An 18903-nucleotide genomic window follows, 5' to 3' on the forward strand; every position below is an offset into this window, starting at 1 on the left:
TTTGATTTGGTTGGAGGCTTGTCTGGGCTACACTGATGGCCGTGCTCTACGAACAAAGCTACAGAGGATGGCAGGTTATCCTCTCCTGTTATTCATGCACCATTAGCGGGTGTCACTGACACCCGGACGTTGGTTTGAAGTGACAGAGAGTGTGTGGTGCCTTGTACATAGTCCCAACACACCGATAACAATCTAACACAGACGTGGGACACACACCGAAGAAGGTGGTCTCACCCCGGAGGACTGCTCTACATAAAGATGACCTTGGAATCTGTCTGTCCTGACAGTGAACACAGCCAGAGTGCCAAAATAAAGAACTATTGTAGACATAGTCAAAAGAGAAATGCAAACAGGCAGGCACCCACATAAACACACACACACACACAGACACATAAACACACACACACACACACACACTGACGGATAAACACACACACACACTGACACAGACACATAAACACACACACACACACGCAAACAAACACTCAGAATATGTGCACGGTGTGCTTGACATAACGTCACGCGTTGTTATGTCTGGCAGACTGCTAGCCGTCTCTGAATATATCCCTGTTTATAGTTAGGGATTTCTCCAGTCATCTCCCCTGGACTGCCAAGTGTGCGGGGAATGGACTCTTAAAGAGGAGAAAGGGAAGAGGGATCAGGGGGAGGGAGGTAGAGGTAAGGCCATCGCTGTCTTAAACATTTAACCTCATCAGTGGACCCCTCGAACAAATGCAAAGCACGGGGATGTGACTGAAGAGGTTAGCGGAGCAGAAACACTTGCAATAGGGATGTGCTCTCTCAAAATGATGCACGGGGGAGAGAGAGGGAAGGGAATGAGAGAGGAAGAGAGAGGAATGGAAGGAGAGAGGAAGAGAGAGGAAGAGAGAGGAAGAGAGAAGAAGGAAAGGAGAGAGGAAGGGAAGGAGAGAGGAAGAGAGAGGAATGGAAGGAGAGTGTGAAGATCGGGTTGGAGGAAGGGGACCAAAGAGAGGGCCAGGGGAGAGGAAGACAGTTGGAGAGTGGAGAGGGGGACTGAGAGAAGAGGAAAGAGAGTCCATTTACAGGCAACCTGGGGATTAGGGCCATGACACCAATCCAAACACAACTAAAGACTGGAACAGGAGTTAATGGAGCAAAGAGATGGGGGGGGGGGTGGGGGCAGAGAGACGGGGAGTGAAGGGGAGATTAAAGAACGGAGGGACTTGAGATTCTTATAGCCTAAACACTGTTCTATAGGCTCCAGAGACTCCATGGAGGATTTAAGTGCACGGTGGCTGGTTTGGGACAACAGGAGAAAGGGATTAAAAAGCCAGGTAACAGATAGCAAAGCTCTGGGTCCATGTGCAGCAGAAAAGTTCTAGTACGTACTCTTCGCCTGTAATAGTCTGAAGGAAGCTGAGGGAGTGAGAGACAGACGGGCAGACGCGTCCTCAGACATCTTCAGAACGTCCTCGCCTCTTTGAAGCGGGCTGATGACGCTGATAGAGGTGGTTCTGAAGACACATGGGCAGATGTGTACTGTACATCGTGACTGAAAGATAGCAGGGCTGGCGGAGAGATTGATCTCCTGCCTTTCATTTATCTTCAGATAAGCGTTTGACTTTGTCATTGTACAAAGGGGATTCACACACACACACACAAAAGCACCCCCTAAGGCACCCCTAAAGGATTATAAGAATGAAATAAAACCAATATATTCCCTCAGTCTTAAGGAACTTTATGGTGACCGCTGTGTCACTGGGATATACAATTGAGGTGTGAACATGGTTTTCAAAGCCCTTTCTTGTCTATCAACACAACGAAAAGCAATCAACTAACAAACAAAAGACAAAATGGTTGTTAACCTTCCTTAGGAAATGGGTACAAAACAGCTAAAAACCTACGCCAACTATCACTACTCACTTCAGCAGCATGTTACAACTGCATCTTGGCCCCCTAAACAGTGAAAAAGATGTTTTGTGACTCACGGAACAATCCGGGGTCAAACTCGGGGAGTTACGAGCGCAGCTAGTTCAGCCAGGGATCCCAAGTGGGCGTTGGTTCAGCGACACATCAGCTGATGTCGGGATCTCATACCATAGTCTCAAGATTTCCTAATCTAATATGGCGGCCTTTTTAAATCAGTCAGGGTACTCACTCTGTCTGCTGCACCCACCACCCCTGCCTCTACCCGTTCGGATCCTTTTCTGTGGGGGGATTGGTGCTGCTTACCTTGCTCATTGCCATAGGTATTACTTTTACAGTGTTAATGTTTTTGTTAGTAGTATTGCATACATGAGAATGGCGTGAGTAACCCCAAAGGGACAGTGCCTAACGCCAAGACATGGTGTGTACATTGCTTAGCATAGTTTCTCTAATACTTAATACTTGGTTAAACCGAAATTTGGGGTCTCCTGGCGAGTTTACCAAACGGTTTTGGCACTTGGATTGGAACCGGTTTGTATCATCAGATTAAATGAAAATAGAGCCCTTTGGCCATGTCTTACAGCAGTACGTTTGGCGTGAAAGAAGCATGTACGTGCAGGAAAACGTGGTGGGGAAATCCTCTCTGCCATTGCCTTTGTGTTTGTATTTCTCTGCCAATCATTCTGACACTTACTACTCTGGAAAATATATTTTAATGTTTAACTTTGGTGGAGTCCCTTTTCAATGAAGGACAACATATTCCACATGTTGCAAACTCCTCTTTAGCTCATTTACTGTGTGGCTAGATATTGGCATCCTTTATCAAGGACTGTATGCATTGTCTTCAGACAGAGCTTGCCTTACTGTATGTCATGTCAACATTGCCAATATGTCATTGTGGAGGCTGTATGGGAGAGAGTGCATTGCCATATTTGTACACGAGGGCTCTCTCTAATCCTACAGTGAAAACCTTCACAAAGTGTCCAGGAAGAAGGCTGGAGTTTAACACCATTTGATGGTGTCTCTCCAGATACACGGGTGACGTTCCATCCTGCAGGAGCTGTCCAGGAACATCACAAAGGGCCCTTGTTTACCACCATATTTACTCTCATGGGAGTGATGAAACCACAGGCCTACACATAGTCTCACACAGGCACGCGCGCACGCACACACCGAGCTGTTTTTGGGAGTGTGTGTTGGTCGCCGTGTCACCCGTCAGGGCGCAGAGGCTGGTGTGACTGACAGGGGTGCCTGCGGGGCGTGACAACGTGACAGGCTCCTGGTCCTCCCGCTGCCCCTGCGTCGCCGTGCGTCTCCTTAGCCTCCCGTCTTTCCGTCCACGCTGTCTCTCTCGCCGGCTCCTGCCATCTTTCCTCAACCCTCCATTCATCTTCCCTCTGAGTCCGCTTCTCTGTCTTACTGTCAGTCTCTCTCCGAGGGCCCGAGGGCTTCTCTTCCTTTCCTGCATATTTCCCTGATCACTGAGTCGGTCTAGAAACAGCACCATTGCCCTCCGTCTGTATCAGTCTACTGCATGTCTATATCTTAGGCAGCCGTAGGTAGATATGACTGTCTAATTCTCATTTGTCCGTATGTCTATGCGTCAGTCTCCGCCTTCCTCCGTTTCGCTCACTCTTCCACCCTCAGTCTCCTACCAGTAACGAGTCACAGTGCTGGTTCTGTAGTTCTTACCTCAGCGCTGACCTGCGAGTTGGCCTTCAGGGAAGAGGCCGTAATGAAACCCAATGACACACAGTGGCATCGCCGCTAATTTACTCAGCGGCGGCGGCAGCTTGTGTGTCGTTGTAACTCGCCGCCCTGCTCCGCTAGCTGATAATTACCCTGTGTCTCATCCGCCATTCCGTCAGTGTCACTGCCTGCATTGCGTGAGTGTCCTGTAAGAGTAGGGGTCCAAAAGGGTTAGAGAAAAGTGGCACACATTCACAGCAATGAAACACAGCAATATAGGACAGAATGTCCACGCCACATTAATAGAATGATTCATGATCAAACGGTCTCTGTCAGGCACACACACACACACACACACTCTCTAAACTGTTCATTGATGAATACTGACATACAAACACGTTTAAGTCAACTCAGTGTACATTGCCGTCAAACTGGATTTGCCCTCTTTACCAATTTTCTGTGTGTGTGTATGTTTGTTTTCACAGAATGTTGAACTGCAACTGAAATTGAATACTAATATTAACTGGATAGATGAACAGTCTTATATTGAACATGCCGTACTCACATGCAGGGCAATCACTAACATGGGGAAATGTGAATATGCTTCACGGGGCCCATGACTTGGGGTGGCCCACTGAGTGGAATAATATCAATGTCGTGCATTAGTGAGGGGGCCCAGACTTATATTTTTTCAGGGGGCCCGGGATTACTGATCAATCAATCAAATTTATTTATAAAGCCCTTTTTACCACAGCAGTTGTCACAAAGTGCTTTACAGAGACACCTGGCCTTAAACCCCAAGGAGAAAACAACAGTAGTGTTGAATTTCAGTGGCTAGGAAAAACTCCCTAAGAAGGCCATATTTTGGGAAGAAACCTAGAGAGGTCCCAGGCTCAGATGGGTGACCAGTCCTCTTCTGGCTGTGCCGGGTGAGATATTAAGAGTCCAATTGGAATAATTAATACAGTTCTCTGGGCTAAATCCGGAGGCTATTTGATTTTAGACTAGGTCAGAAGTATGACCAGGTGGACAAGGACAGGGAGAGCAACGGGCCCCCCAAACAAGGTGGACCAGGACCTCATCTCCTCCTAAAATTTAAAACTGGAGGAAACTGAGAAAAGTTAGAAGTGCATTCCTCATATCCCCTGATGATGGCCCTGCTCACATGGTCAGATAGTGAGCGAGCTTAGACTAGAATGGATACAGGGTACGTTTTCCCCTTCTCCCAGTCATTGTGGCCACAGTAATGGTTTATTTTCTGTTCGCATAATTGTCAGTGTAAAAATGGTGGGACGACATTTGAAGTACTGCAGCAAGGATACAGTCTTGTTTACATCCGACACTATCTGTGATTGAGAATCACCAAAGCTTTTTATTTATTAGAAATATTAAAATTGCTTGGGGGTGTGTGAAGAGCTTATTGAGCTTAAGAATAATTCCCTTTATTAAGCAAAGTGGACACTTAACTGTTGTTTTCACGTCACACAATATCTTCTGATGGAGCAAAGCTGAGGCTTTTGTATTTCTGAAACGCGTGGAGATGAGAGAAGGGGCTTTGGGCTGATGAGATGATTCAAGAGCATTTTGAACAGATTCATAATAATACGTCCATTAATGGAAGTAGACACTCTTAGCCATTGTTTATAGCTTAGCCGCTCATCATCACTGATTCAGGGGGATAAAGAGGTAAAGAAACAAATAATAATCATGTAAAAACCACCTCAGGGCTCTACCTACAATAATCATGTAATCATAGTGCTTAGTCCAGTCCAGCCAATGGACTACATTTAACCCAGCAGGCGACAGACATAAACGTAGAGCAAAAAGGTAGACGTGCAGACAGACAGGCAGAAGGCAGACATTCATGCAGATGTACAGTCATGCAGACAGGGAAGCAGGCATGTAGGCAGGCAAACAAAGACAGACAGATAGGCAGATATTGGCAGACAGACAACTTTTCAATATGACTCCTGTGAAAGAGTTGTAGAAGGAGTGGAGTGAGCAGGGACAGATAGATAGATAGGAAAGAGTAGAGATGTATTATAGATATATAGATAGTAGAGAGTAGAGATGTATTATATATATATAGATAGTAGAGAGTAGAGATGAATTGATAAATAGCCATGAGCAAATACAGATTGGGCGCACAGAATAGAAGAGAGCAGAGGAAGGGATTGTGGATGGACAAGAGGGGGCAGAGAGTGGCAGGGGAGTTGGACGATCCGGATAAACATAAAGAGGAAAGTGGGTGACGAGTTGGGAAGTGGTGGATGAAACGGACAGAAACAGGAGGGCGGCATCAGATGTGGTTGGAGAGCGATGAGTCGGTGGGAGGGAGGGGAAGGAGGAGGGAATGTGCCGTGCCATCTGATCAGTGAGTGACTGATGGCCTGAAGGTCACAACGGACACCCTGGCATTTTCAGCTTTGTTGTCACAGGGGAGGGGATGAATAAAGTTAAGTGCACTCTGTTCATTCTTTCAGCTCTCTCCTGTCATGTGGGGAGACACAGAGTGATCAAAGAAGGGGATGGGAGATCGGCCATTCGATTATTCAGACTCATTTGGTTAGTCTCCTGGCATTTGCTATTCGTAGAAAAGCAAAGGGGAAAAAATGACATTCATGTTTCATCTGATTCCATCAGATTCTTAATGACAACTTAAAGTATTAAAAATGAACTAGTCTCTCGTACTGTTATACTAGATTCAGCACTGAAAACAGGTTGAAAGATATTACACTGTCTCTGCCTATTTTCCAAGTCCCTCCAGTTTGGCGCCCTTGTGTGGGAGTGTGTATTCCTGCCCCCGCAGCAGCGTGTGTGTGTGTGTGGGGGGGGGGGTCATTCTCCCGCCAGGCAGGCCAGAGTGCCTGTGGCCCTACCCAGCCATACTGCTGCCCAGCCTCTAATATCTGATCAAGGACCATCTGCTGGGAGCAAGAGACATACTCCTTCCCGCCCCTGTTTCTCTCTGACCTCTCCAAGCAGGGCCCCCTGGGAAATCAGGCTATCAGGACACCATTAGAATGGCTCTGGTCATCATTTGAAGGGGAAGGTTGCAGAAGGAAATTTGATTATTCCAACAATGCTGCTGTTTGCTTATTTATATGGGCTATTTATTTGGGAAGATGCTGTAAACATGCTGCCGACTTCTTCAACCCCCTATTCTTTCTTCTCTTTACTTCCCTCTCTCTCTCTCTCTTTTTCTACCTTTCCCTCTTCGTCAGCTTACAATGGCCAACATGTATGGTGGCATCTTTCCACTTTTAAATGTTCACCTCCTAAAAGCACAGGGCTTAATCTGGTTGAAGCTATTGTTTTTTTATTATATAAATATTATATTTGTCCAAGTCTGCTCTATTATTTTTATTACTATCGGCCATGGCTAGTGACAGATTGCTATTGATATTGACAAGGCTGGGCTGTGGGTGAGAAACAAGTGATGTTTGGTGCCAGGGCGCAGTGCGATGTAATTAGTTTGGAATTGGATTTTATTGCAATGTAGCGGGTGCAAGCTAAAACCCTGGCCTCTCGTCTAAACCCCACAATTATTACTGGAGTACATCGTGTGTGTGTGTTCTGTGTGTTTTTGTACTGGTGTGAGAGAGTATATTCATATTGCATTTACGGTTTGCTCAACATCATTACAGTAATACTTCCGTAAATGTTATTATGGTAGTTATTCACAATATACAGTACACATTTCCTTAAACATCCCGTGTTGTTTCCATTCCCAGGTGCTGTTGGGGTGTCTAGCCGTGGCAGTCCTGTGGTCACTGGTCACTTAGAAGATTTATAAAGCATGAATATCCCTTACTTTAAGCGGTATTGTGAGCGGCTGCCAAAATACTTTTCTGAGGACTAGTAAATGGTTTTAACGTGTGGGAGTAGTGACTCATAAATGCCTTTATGAATGGTTTATGTGTGCCCCAGTGGTATAGGCGAGTGGTAAATTGCCCGAATAAAATATACCTTTATATACCTTTAAAAGGTTCATTGGTGACGCAATCCGATAGGTCGCTCAGAGAGCGGTGCGAATTGACTCGGTGCCATCTGGAGTGGATCTGTGGATGTCAGTTAGGGTTGCCTTGTCTTGTGTTCTGGCGGCTCCTTGTGATATTTTGGGGCTCCTGCAAGCTTCTTCTGGGTTGTTGGCTGGCAAAGGCACTTCTCCGGAGGATGTATGCTGGTGATTACTTTCTGAGTAACAAGTGTGATAAAGAGCAGAACAGCTTTGCAAGATGCATCAGAGGACAGGTCTAAATCTTTGATACAGTGAACCAAATGTTGAATTGTTATGGTAAGGTAAGTCCATTACTGCGAATTGAACAGAACTTGTGAAGATTAATGTGGTAAACAAATTTGAGTAAAACATTTAACAACACAAAACTGATACTAAATATAAAGCATATTTGGTCAGCTTTGTAAGGTTCTATATTCCATATGCACAACAGAAGAACAGAACATTCCTTCCATGTGTGGGTGGTTGTGTTGATCTGTTTGTACTCACCAATTTGGGCCTCCCATTGTGTGAGTACTAACTCCTTTGGTTGCCAAATGTAGTATTTGCTCTCTCAAGAGGACCCGTTGCCACTTGTGAAAATAGAACAGTTGCCTAGTGAGCAACACTCCTCAAGCTAGTTAGCGCTGCGGCACTTTGTGTTTTCATTACGATATTGCAATGGTAATTAGTCCAGCTGAAACTGTAGCGCTAGCAAAATAAATGTTTTCCATTTTCATTAATAGGCAAGTCATTTGAACATAATGAGAGAAAATGCTGCACTCCTTTACTTGGCTGCAGTGTAGGTAAAAAGTGAAGCGTAGGATCCAACCCCCAACTTGCTGTAAATTAGTATTGCTAGGCTTTCTATTATTCTTTCCTCTTCTAGAAAAAGGGTAAGCAGTGGCTTTCATAAGATTTAGTATTATGAATAATAGCTCATTGTATATATGTTTTCAGAGCAGCTAAAAAAGCTAATGTGATTCAAAACAAATACATCAAGTGCAGCCACTTGGCTAATTTTAAATGTTATGCTAGTGTTATATTGGATTGTTCCTTTAACAAGACAGTGTTAGTGATTCTTGTATTTTTAAAAACATGTGCACGCACATGCTGGAGCTTTGAAAGAGGATAGAGGAGCTGTGTAAATGAGTATTATACAAAATAATACAAATTGCAACCTTTAAAGGATAATATTTACCGTCTCATGTTCACTTCTTTTCCAGAAGTGCCTGCCACCTATTGAACACCTTACACTCAACATCACCAAACTGGACAAACTCTAGTCTCTCAGAGACCACTGCAAATACGTTGCAGATAGCACCCACTTCTCCTGACACACTCCTTCAACATAGACTGAGGGTAATTTACAGTCCCCTGTAAAAGGTGACATCTTCCTGTTTGCGTGGGCCGCTCGCAGCCTGTTCTCCGTCAGTACAGAATAACAGCGGCTCTGACCTTTCGCTCAGCAGACGAGAGACAAAGAGCAACATGCATCATGCGGATCGGGACCCAACTGCAGCAGCCTCTCCTGCTGGTGCTCACTGGCACGGTAGCTACTGCTGCTAGCTCGACCCAGAGACACAGGTGTAATAGGGGACGCACGCTGCCTTTTGTTAAAACATTTTTTTTTACGCCGAACGGAGAGTAGGGCATGTATACCAGCCTGACATTACCTGTATGTTGACATGGAGTACAGACGTATTGCTCCAAGAAGAATGGTGAGCTAGCGATTATATGCGGAGCGCAGCGAAGGTAAATATATCCTTTCTTGATGCCAACTGAAAATGCATTGAACCCGGGACAGTTACAGCCTATCACGCCAGTCGAACGGACCCCTCCTGCCTTTTGTGCCTTGACACTGTGACTAGACAACACGACAGGCATATTTCTGACTTTGACTAGCATGCATGTGACATGGTAAAACCTCGATCCGTAAGGCCAATAGGGCGATACTGACCCAGGACCCCTGAGATGACTCGTCCCCTGGAGGGCCTCCCAACGTCGTCCCTGGGGCCTTCACAGACGGGAGTTTATCATGGCCCCAGTCCCGACCCATTCTATAATGACAGAGCTCTGTTAGGATCATTAACCTCCGATTCAGAGGTCAAGTGTGACCGTGGGTCAACGTTGGTCGATGTGTGGCTTCCTGGGGTTTTCTAACTGCCAGTGATGTGGCGTCAGCATGGCCAGGTTCACAGTGTAGGAATTTATCCTGATTAAATGGGAGATTCAATATGTCAATACTGCTTAATTATCTGAAGACAGCTGCTGTTCATTTCCTCAGTACTGTGCATGCCTCAAACACACAAACAAATGTGTGCGCAAACACACACAAACACACAAACACACACAAACACACGCACGACACATACTCGCAGGTTTGTCTTGACCGATATGCTTTTCATTTGTCTTGATAAAGTGGTGATTAGCTGTGAGGATTCTTCAGTTCATGACGGTTATAAAATCGAACCCAATTTCTGTATTTAATTAAAGCTATTCCCAGGGCAGAAGCTTATAAGACCACAACTTAGAGGTCAGTGGGAGACAGCTTTCCAATGCACTCGACTTCAATCACAACTTGTCGGGACTTCCAGGGAGTCCAGGAATACCCCCTCAAAAGAAACACCACAGACATACAATACCTTTAAAAAAACATAGGTTTTGGAGGACAGCAAGTTCATTAAGATGGTGTTAAAAAAATTCTATGTTCTAGTTTCTTATTTTAAATTTTTTTTGTGAAAGGAATCAGCTTCAAAGATTTTGAAATTGTAAATGGCTATAGACTTCTTATTGGAGAGCGTTTAAAGGTTGAGACAAAGTCAGGACAGATAGTCTTGAGGCGTGGTCCTCTAGTCAGAGCATTTGAGGAACCAATCCACAGTTCCTGATGGTAGCAGCTGGTAGAATCACATCATAATCAACGCTGGGAATGGCTGGTAGAAAAGGTTTGGATGCACCAGCTGCAGTTCAAATTTACCACCCCTCCATATTAACAGCACGGGGCCAGGCTGCTTCACATGAAACCAGCTGCACTGACCACATACTGTCCTCTGGACACACGAAGAGATACACACACACACCCACATAAACACACCCCCCCCCCCACCCACCCACACACTTCCAGCCGCTGCCACCCAGCTGTGTATGCCTTCAAGTCAGCCTCTGCGTGCTTCGTGTGAAGACCCAGCTGCCTTCTCACAAAGTGCTTCTGGGAGACGGAGACAGGAGAGAAGGAGGGCAGGACGGGAGGGAGGGCAGAGGAGAAAGAGGAAGCGGGCGTAGGGGGGTCAGCAACAGGAGAATGGAGAGCAGAGAATAGGAAGCGGCGGAGAAAGAGGGGTACTGTAAATAGGTGATTTAAAGTAGGGAAATGTGATTGACAGGAGAAGAGAGAGAGCAGAAGAGAGACGAGGAGATTCAACCCCCTGAGCTGGAACAGCTATTTGAAGGTTTCTGTCCCCTTTGGTGGTGCATTTCGTCAAAATGGTTGTCCACAGGGTGCTGTCATCACTATCATTATCAAAGATAGAAAGACCTTCTCACTTCTGGTCAGACTGACTGACTGCAGCATGCCTCCAGCCACCTCAAGAAACAAAAAAATGCTGACTAGTATGAGACCTGGGAGATATGAGTTCTCAAGGGTGTGAACTGTCTTATTATTCCTCTCATCCCACTGCAATTTCACAAATTTTCCAACAACAGCTCTATTGCATTCCGTATGGCGACAGAGGTTTGGAGAGCGTATACTTATTCCTGAACTTTTTTCCCCCACCATTCAGAATTCATTGTTTTGAAAGCACTCAGAAAATATGTTTCTAGAATTTTCCCTCTAAACTGAGGCCTCTTTTACTACACTGATCTTACATTTGATGAACAAAAGCTATTTGCCTGGAACAGCCTTCTAGAACAGAAAGGCAAGCAAATAATTAGTAAATATTTTTAAATAATTAGTAATTGTCAATCAATGTATATGTATTATTATTATTTTTATCTGTGTCAGTTTTCATGCCAATATGCTCATTCAATTCAAAGATGTTGAGAAAAACAAATGCATGGAAATCCCTTGATCGGAATAGCTGACCAGTGTTCTTGATTACAGCACAAAGGTTCCAGAAAATCCTCGTTTAACTTTTCGGGTCAGTCACACTGTCAGAACATCATCCTCCATCTTATCTTTGCTTGTACCATTACCCCCAGAAAACAAGAACAGTACTATTGAATCTTCATAAAAAGTTAATCATGTTTCAGGTTCTCTCCCACTCTCTCTCTCTCTGAAAAAGGCAGCACAAAAAAGAATTTCAGCATTAGCTGCACATACCGGCCATTTTCCAAGTTTGTCTCACTAGCTTGTTTCCCCTGTGAAAGCAGCCCGACTCCGGGTCCCTTCCTTTCCGCAGGCAGGTTTTGGCTGTCTCAGGGCCGGCATTAGCTGTGCTTGCATAAACCTGCTGCTGAGTGGGATGACTGGGATCCCTGTATTGACGAATAGCCTCCTTTACATAATACCCAGCCGACAGGACGCTGGTATTGGGCGTGTGTCCGCATTAAAACGTCACTCACATATTCACAGGATATTACTCAGAATCCATCTAAGCCATCGTCAACCAGGCAGAAATCCAGCCGATCGATGATCTGGTGGTGAAAAGGGAGCTTTAGCTTCCAAACGGTCCGACACGGGGCTCTTTTATGTCGCGTATTGACGTGTGAAGAATGGAAAGCGTTTATGCTTTGTCATAGTGTCGTCGTCAGCTGCTTGGGGAAAACTTAACTTTACTGCTTTCTTCTTCTCCATCATGGTTATCCTTGTTGTCAGAGTAGCCATTGGCAATGATTAAAAGACATCATTTTTCTCGTTGGCCATATGGGCCTGGGCTTTCAGTCTCCATATTGCGTGTGTGGAGAATAGGAGGCCTTGTGATATACCGTCTCGCTGTTTCCGGGCTTTAAACTGCGTTTCGCTTCTTCCACGTGATTGCGTGGTCACTTACCAGAAGTGGAGCGTCAAATAGTGCCTTTGCATTATATATAGACGATCAGTCTGAGACACCTACAGAGTCCACACTGTTTCTATTTTCATTAATATGACAACGCCACATTCATATTTTATAAGATATTTGCTCCTTGGATAAGCTGACTTCTCTCTTTCCTTTGGGTCTCACTTCATTCAACCCCACTGTCTCTGTCCCTCTATCTCTCCATCCCTCCCCCTCTCTCTCCCCTCCCTTCCTCTACATACATCCATCCCTCATCTTCCTCCTCTCCCATCTCTCTCTGTGGGATTGGAAGATAAGGCCTGGCAAGGTTGGTCTTCTCCTGAGGAGAAATCTGATGTTAGGAGACAGACAGACGCTGATACAGTGCTTGTCAGAACCTCTTTAGCTGTCACTTCTCTCTCTCTCCCTAGAGAGAGAGAGAGAGAGATTTTTTTTTTTGTATTTTTCTAACTCGCTCTCACTCATTCTTTCTGTACTGCTGATGTAAAGATATGGACCAGCGAGGTTGAGTCCACTCTGTTGGTCTTTCTTAGTCTCCTGTTACGTTACTTGGCTTGAGACAATGTGTTTTCATCGGCAGGGTTGAATGGTATGGAATATATCCAATGTTCCCTAATCTCTATCAATGGGGGATTTAAGTCTTACTGTTTTAACCTTGATGTTCAGAATGTTACATCAACAGCTTGCATGGCTGCACTGTTTTCCCAACAAAGACACAGTGGGGTATTTAATGGCACCAGAACACCGACCGTACCCATCAACAGAGTTGGGCTAGCACCATCTCACTGCTGTGCTAACAGACATTCACACTTTGGAACACTTTGGCCCAGATTCTCCAGAACATGTCAGCAAACAAAAGGCAGCTAATGTGGTAAACATCCACCGAAATGACGTGCCGCACCACTTTGATTTTCGACCGATGCCCCAATGGAGCCCATCTTTGTCTCTGGCAATTAGGCAAAGCAGCAGATTACCTCCCCTTCAGCCTAACCGGACGCAAATCCACCCGGATTCAATTATTACCGGCCTCCCCTGGCGGTGTCGGTTCTTGGGCGTCCGGCCAGTGCACAAAAGTGTTCAAGTATTTGGACTGCTGAGAGTGCAAAAAAAAAAATCTTCTGTATTTTTAATACTTTATTTTTGCAATCCTCCTGTCTTGACAAGCCTATTAAATAAAAATGAAACATTGGAAGCTTACAGGGTTGCAGTAAATATTTTATGAGAACAATAAGCAAAATGTACTGTACTTTAACTCCCCTCTCTCTTCTCTGTTGTCCTGGCACTTGAAGGGAACATTAAAACGAGAGGGCCTCTACAACCCTCTTCTTAAAATGTTTATTTTTATCCACACCTTTTTGCTGCCAAGTGTCCTGAAATGCCTTTAATGTTTTACACGGTGCTGTCTCTCAAGGAGGCCTATGCTATTGGTTTACTCATCACCCATCTTGCACTGCCAGTATCTTTTATAATGTTGTCTGTGGTTTTTCCAGTGTTCTTGGCTCTTTACTATCAAGGCTATTTTCATGCTGCTCTCTCTTCCTCCAGTCCCCCTCTAAAGGATGGTTAAAAGCCATCGGACGTTGTGGCCGCGTGCGTCTGTTTTTAGCGAGTGGTTGTACTGTTGGAGGGCTGAGATGAATGCCCGCCGTTTTGTTTACCCTCGCGGGTCACACCATTGTTCCTCTCCCGGCGAATCACAGGCTGCCGCTGTCATCTCGGCCATTTGATGTGTCTCTGAGACAACAGCCTGTCAGCCCCTAACACACTCCTCTGTTTCCTCTGTCTCTTTCATCTGCAGGTACCGCCTTGTCATCCCAACCAGGTAAGGCTGCATGCTCCCTGTCACCCCGTCCCTCCGCTGTGTGAGGTGTGGTTTGTGTGTGTGTGTTTATAATACATTTCCTGTATTCGACCTTCTATTTACCAGTCAGGTTGGTTTAAAGATACATGTATTTACAGCAAAGGTCCTCTTGGTGCGTCGGAAGCTTTGTGTCCGTTTTGCACCTTTCATCGAGACCTGTGCCCGACATGTCAGCCACGCTAAAACACCGCGCTGTGCGTCACCGGTGGCAACAGTGGTTCTCCCACACCGCACCCTCTCCGAAATCCCTTAGTTGGTCGGCGCAATGGAAATGGTGTGCTCGTTAGCGCGTGGGTGTCCTTCTCCGTGTGACTGGGGTTGGGTCTGGTTGCCAATCCGTAAACAAGACAATGGCGGCGGGTGTGGCCTATCTCATAGCCTGTGATTCCACAGTAGGAGACAGTCAGGCTCACTGCATTGTGGTTCACACACACTCAACTTTCTCAAACTTTGTTTGGCAACCTTTTGTTTGGAACGGCAATGTGGCTGGGTGTCGCCATGCTATGGCGTGGGAGGACAGAGAGTCTTTGTTTTCTCTGAACGATTTGTTGGTTACATGCTGTTACAGTCCCAGCACAGTTCATCTGTAGCAGTAGCGATCATACCACACACACTCGCTAACGTCACGATTCAAACATGTGATGGCACACACACATACCGGTGTGTGTGTAGGTTGTGCTGGTCATCGATTATGTACCAAATGTAATTTACATCAACAAACTGGGGGAATGTTAAGGCTGTGCTGCTTGAGTGGATGTGATACGGGGTACAAGTGTTATAGTGTGTACTGTGTAGTCTGATGGATGTTAATTGAGTTACGGCTGTACTGTGTAGTCTGGTGGATGTGAAGTGTGTTACAGTGTGTACTGTGTAGTCTGGTGGATGTGAAGTGTGTTACGAATGTACTGTGTAGTCTGGTGGATGTGAAGTGTGTTACAGTGTGTACTGTGTAGTCTGGTGGATGTGAAGTGTGTTACGAATGTACTGTGTAGTCTGGTGGATGTGAAGTGTGTTACGACTGTACTGTGTAGTCTGTTGGATGAGAAGTGTGTTACGAATGTACTGTGTAGTCAGGTGGATGTGAAGTGTGTTACGACTGTACTGTGTAGTCTGGTGGATGTGAAGTGTGTTACGACTGTACTGTGTAGTCTGGTGGATGTGAAGTGTGTTACGACTGTACTGTGTAGTCTGGTGGATGTGAAGTGTGTTACGACTGTACTGTGTAGTCTCCTGGATGTGAAGTGTGTTACGACTGTACTGTGTAGTCTGGTGGATGTGAAGTGTGTTACGACTGTACTGTGTAGTCTGGTGGATGTGAATTGTGTTACGACAGCACTGTGTAGTCTGGTGGATGTGAAGTGTGTTACGACAGCACTGTGTAGTCTGGTGGATGTGAAGTGTGTTACGAATGTACTGTGTAGTCTGGTAGATGTGAGGTGTGTTACGACAGCACTGTGTAGTCTCCTGGATGTGAGGCGAAGTGGAGGCTACATTGTGTACTTCATAGCTGAACACCTCCCATCCTTCATTCTGCTGAAGAAGAGGCACAGATTTTAGATCGGCCACATCACTCTGTCTGTCTGCCTGTCTCTACCTGTCTGTCTGTCTCTACCTGTCTGCCTGTCTGCCCCCTTATGTGTAATTCTACTCTGTCTCTGTTTGATTGTCCATGTTTCTGTCATTCTTTGTGTGTGTGTGTGTGTGTGTGCATGTGTGTGTACACTAGTCTAAGCGTTTTACAGCAAGTGCCATGGCACTGGCAGCCACACACACACACACACACACACACTCACACACCTTTAGCACAGTCCCTCTTTCCTTCAAACATTGACACACTAAAACACACAGGCTTTTGCAGAGGGATGTGTTGCTCTATTCATTCAGCCACAGTGAGTTAGGAGGGGATTTACAGATATTACAACACCATCGGCACCAAGCCGCCTCCAGGGCTGGAGCTGAGATAAAACGCAGGGTATTATTTCTCTCTCTCCTCTGCTTCTCTCGTCCTGTGTGAGCACGTCTGTTTTTGAGTTACTGCTGGCACAGTCAACCGCGCCCCCTCAGATGGCAAACACTCAGGCTATCTGTCAATGGCGACTGATGTGTTCACATCGTATGTTACCAAAGCGCACGTGTGTTTTAGTTGGCTCTTTTTTCCCCCGCCTCAGCCAGAAGAGTCCGGAAGCGTACTATTTCAGTAGCTGAGTGACCTCCACGGTTCCTTCATTAGCACCATGTTGGACAAGCTCCTCATTATAGTTCAACCTCCACTCAGCATCTCAACATCCTCCCTCTAACCTTTCTCACTGGGTCTCTTCCCATCTCACTCTTTCTGTTTCCTTCTCTTTCTCTCTCTCTCTCTATCGCTCTCTCACCGCAACTTCTCTCTTTCACTCACTCTCTCTTTCTGTCTTTCACTTTTCTATCTCCCCCTCATCAGTCCATTTGCCTTTCTCTCTTCCACCTCTGCTCCCCCTTTCTCAAAGCCATATTAAGTATATTTATGGCACCTGCTGGAAACACAGTCTCTGGGAGACGTTCCTCTGATTTCATTTTCAAAATGCCAGCGATAAATTTATCAGATGGGCCGAATCGAATCGGAGTCTCACGTAGGCTCATCTGTCATGGCCCGTCCTCAGGGAGCTGTGGGTGTAGTTAAACCAGCCAAAACCCTACACTGGCAGAAGAAAGGAGAAGGAGATGGAGGGAGGGAGGGAGGGAGGGAGGGGGAGAGAGGGTGAATTAGGAAGAAGAGAGAAAGATGCTGCTGAGAAAAATAAAGAGGAATTAGTCTTCATCAGATCGCCATCGACAGAATGATTCCTTTTTCATCCTAATTTCCTTTTTTAAGGAAAGCCTTATGCTCCTTAACGAGCATAAGGCCTTGCGCACATATGTATTTCAGTATATCATGTGTGTATTTCAGTATTTCACATGTGTATTTCACGTCAGTATTTCATGTGTGCATGTCAGTATTTCACCGTTCCATTTCAGTATTTCACATGTGCATTTCAGTATTTCATGTGCATATTTCAGTATTTCACATTTGTATTTCAGTATTTCACATGTGTATTTCAATATTTCACATGTGTATTTCAGTATTTCACGTTTGTATTTCATTATTTGACATGTGTATTTCAGTATTTCTGCACTGGCGTGTGGTGGAGGTCAAATCGTATTCCCCAACCCAGCAAAGCCTTGCGTGGTGAATCTGACTAAGTACTCAGGCAGCCGATGCAGCGGTGTGATAATTGATTACTCACAACACGAGTTAATTGATTCAGCTGCTCATCACTCCACTGCGGAAAAGCCTCCTTTTGGAATAGTTTTCCCTCCCTGACTTCCCTGGCCTCTCTGCCCTCTGAGAGCCATAGGTTCACACGCCCAAGCTGCCTTTATAATCATCTGTCATCGCTTTCTCCCGGACACCACCCAACTCTCACTCAAATTCCCTCTTTCTCTAGGTCTCGATCTCCTCCTTCGCCCCCTAATGTCTCTGTCTTATCTTCTCCTTCAGCTCCCATTAGACTCAGTGACTCCTTAACTCCTTTTGTCCCTTCACTCCTCTTCTATTTCCTTTCTCTTTCTCTCCCATCTGTGTATCTCTCTGTGTATCTGTGTGTGTTTTTGCGTGGGTGTGTGTGTGCGTGCGGGCTAAGTTACGACTGAGCATGGAAAAGCAGCTTAGCACTTGCAGGCATAATGAAGTCAGGGCCCCAGGTCCCTGTAAAGGAGATCAATGCTGCTACTCAGCTGGCTCTGTGGAGCCTGTCAGCGTTTAATGATCGGATGAAAGTTGGATGGCCCCCGAACTAGCAGACAACCACTGTGGTACCACGAATGCCACGAGAAACGTCATGTGAAGGTGTTGACACAAGCCGGCACACACATGTACAGTACAGACACACACAACACATTCTCAGCAGAGCACCCAGCCGCTCGGATCTGTTGTGATGGATGTTTCTTACATGAAGGGTATAAAGAGATTGGAGGCAAAAACTAATGACAGAGAGATTTTCAGAAATAGAGAAGGGGACACGGGGGAGGGGGGGGGGGGAAGAGAGAGATGGCTATTGATTCCAGCTCCACTCAGGGAGACGAGAAACTGCAGCAGGCCAGCTAGCATGTTGTCAAGCTGTATAAGGAATACCTATACATGTAAACAGCTCCACATATGATGTGTTGTATTAGGAATACATATACATGTAAACAGCTCCACATATGATGTGTTGTATTAGGAATACCTATACATGTAAACAGCTCCACATATGATGTGTTGTATTAGGAATACCTATACATGTAAACAGCTCCACATATGATGTGTTGTATTAGCAATATCTATACATGTAAACATCTCCATATAAGATAACTCTACATGTAAAACGCTCCACATGGTAAATATACAGTGGGGGAAAAAGTATTTGATACACTGCCGATTTTGCAGGTTTTCC

The 18903-nt window shown here is 45.5% G+C and overlaps 1 protein-coding gene across 1 annotated transcript in view; it reads left to right on the forward strand.

Annotated features, from left to right (window-relative positions):
• Nucleotides 1-18903, forward strand: part of LOC105025739 (cadherin-4) — a 300440-nt gene that overhangs the window by 109453 nt on the left and 172084 nt on the right. Inside the window, 1 exon segment of the mRNA XM_010896667.5 lies at nucleotides 14390-14413. Within this exon segment, the coding sequence (XP_010894969.3) occupies nucleotides 14390-14413 (24 nt within the window).

This window comes from Esox lucius, chromosome 12 (genome assembly GCF_011004845.1).
Source record: "Esox lucius isolate fEsoLuc1 chromosome 12, fEsoLuc1.pri, whole genome shotgun sequence".
Taxonomy (NCBI): Eukaryota; Metazoa; Chordata; class Actinopteri; order Esociformes; family Esocidae; genus Esox; species Esox lucius.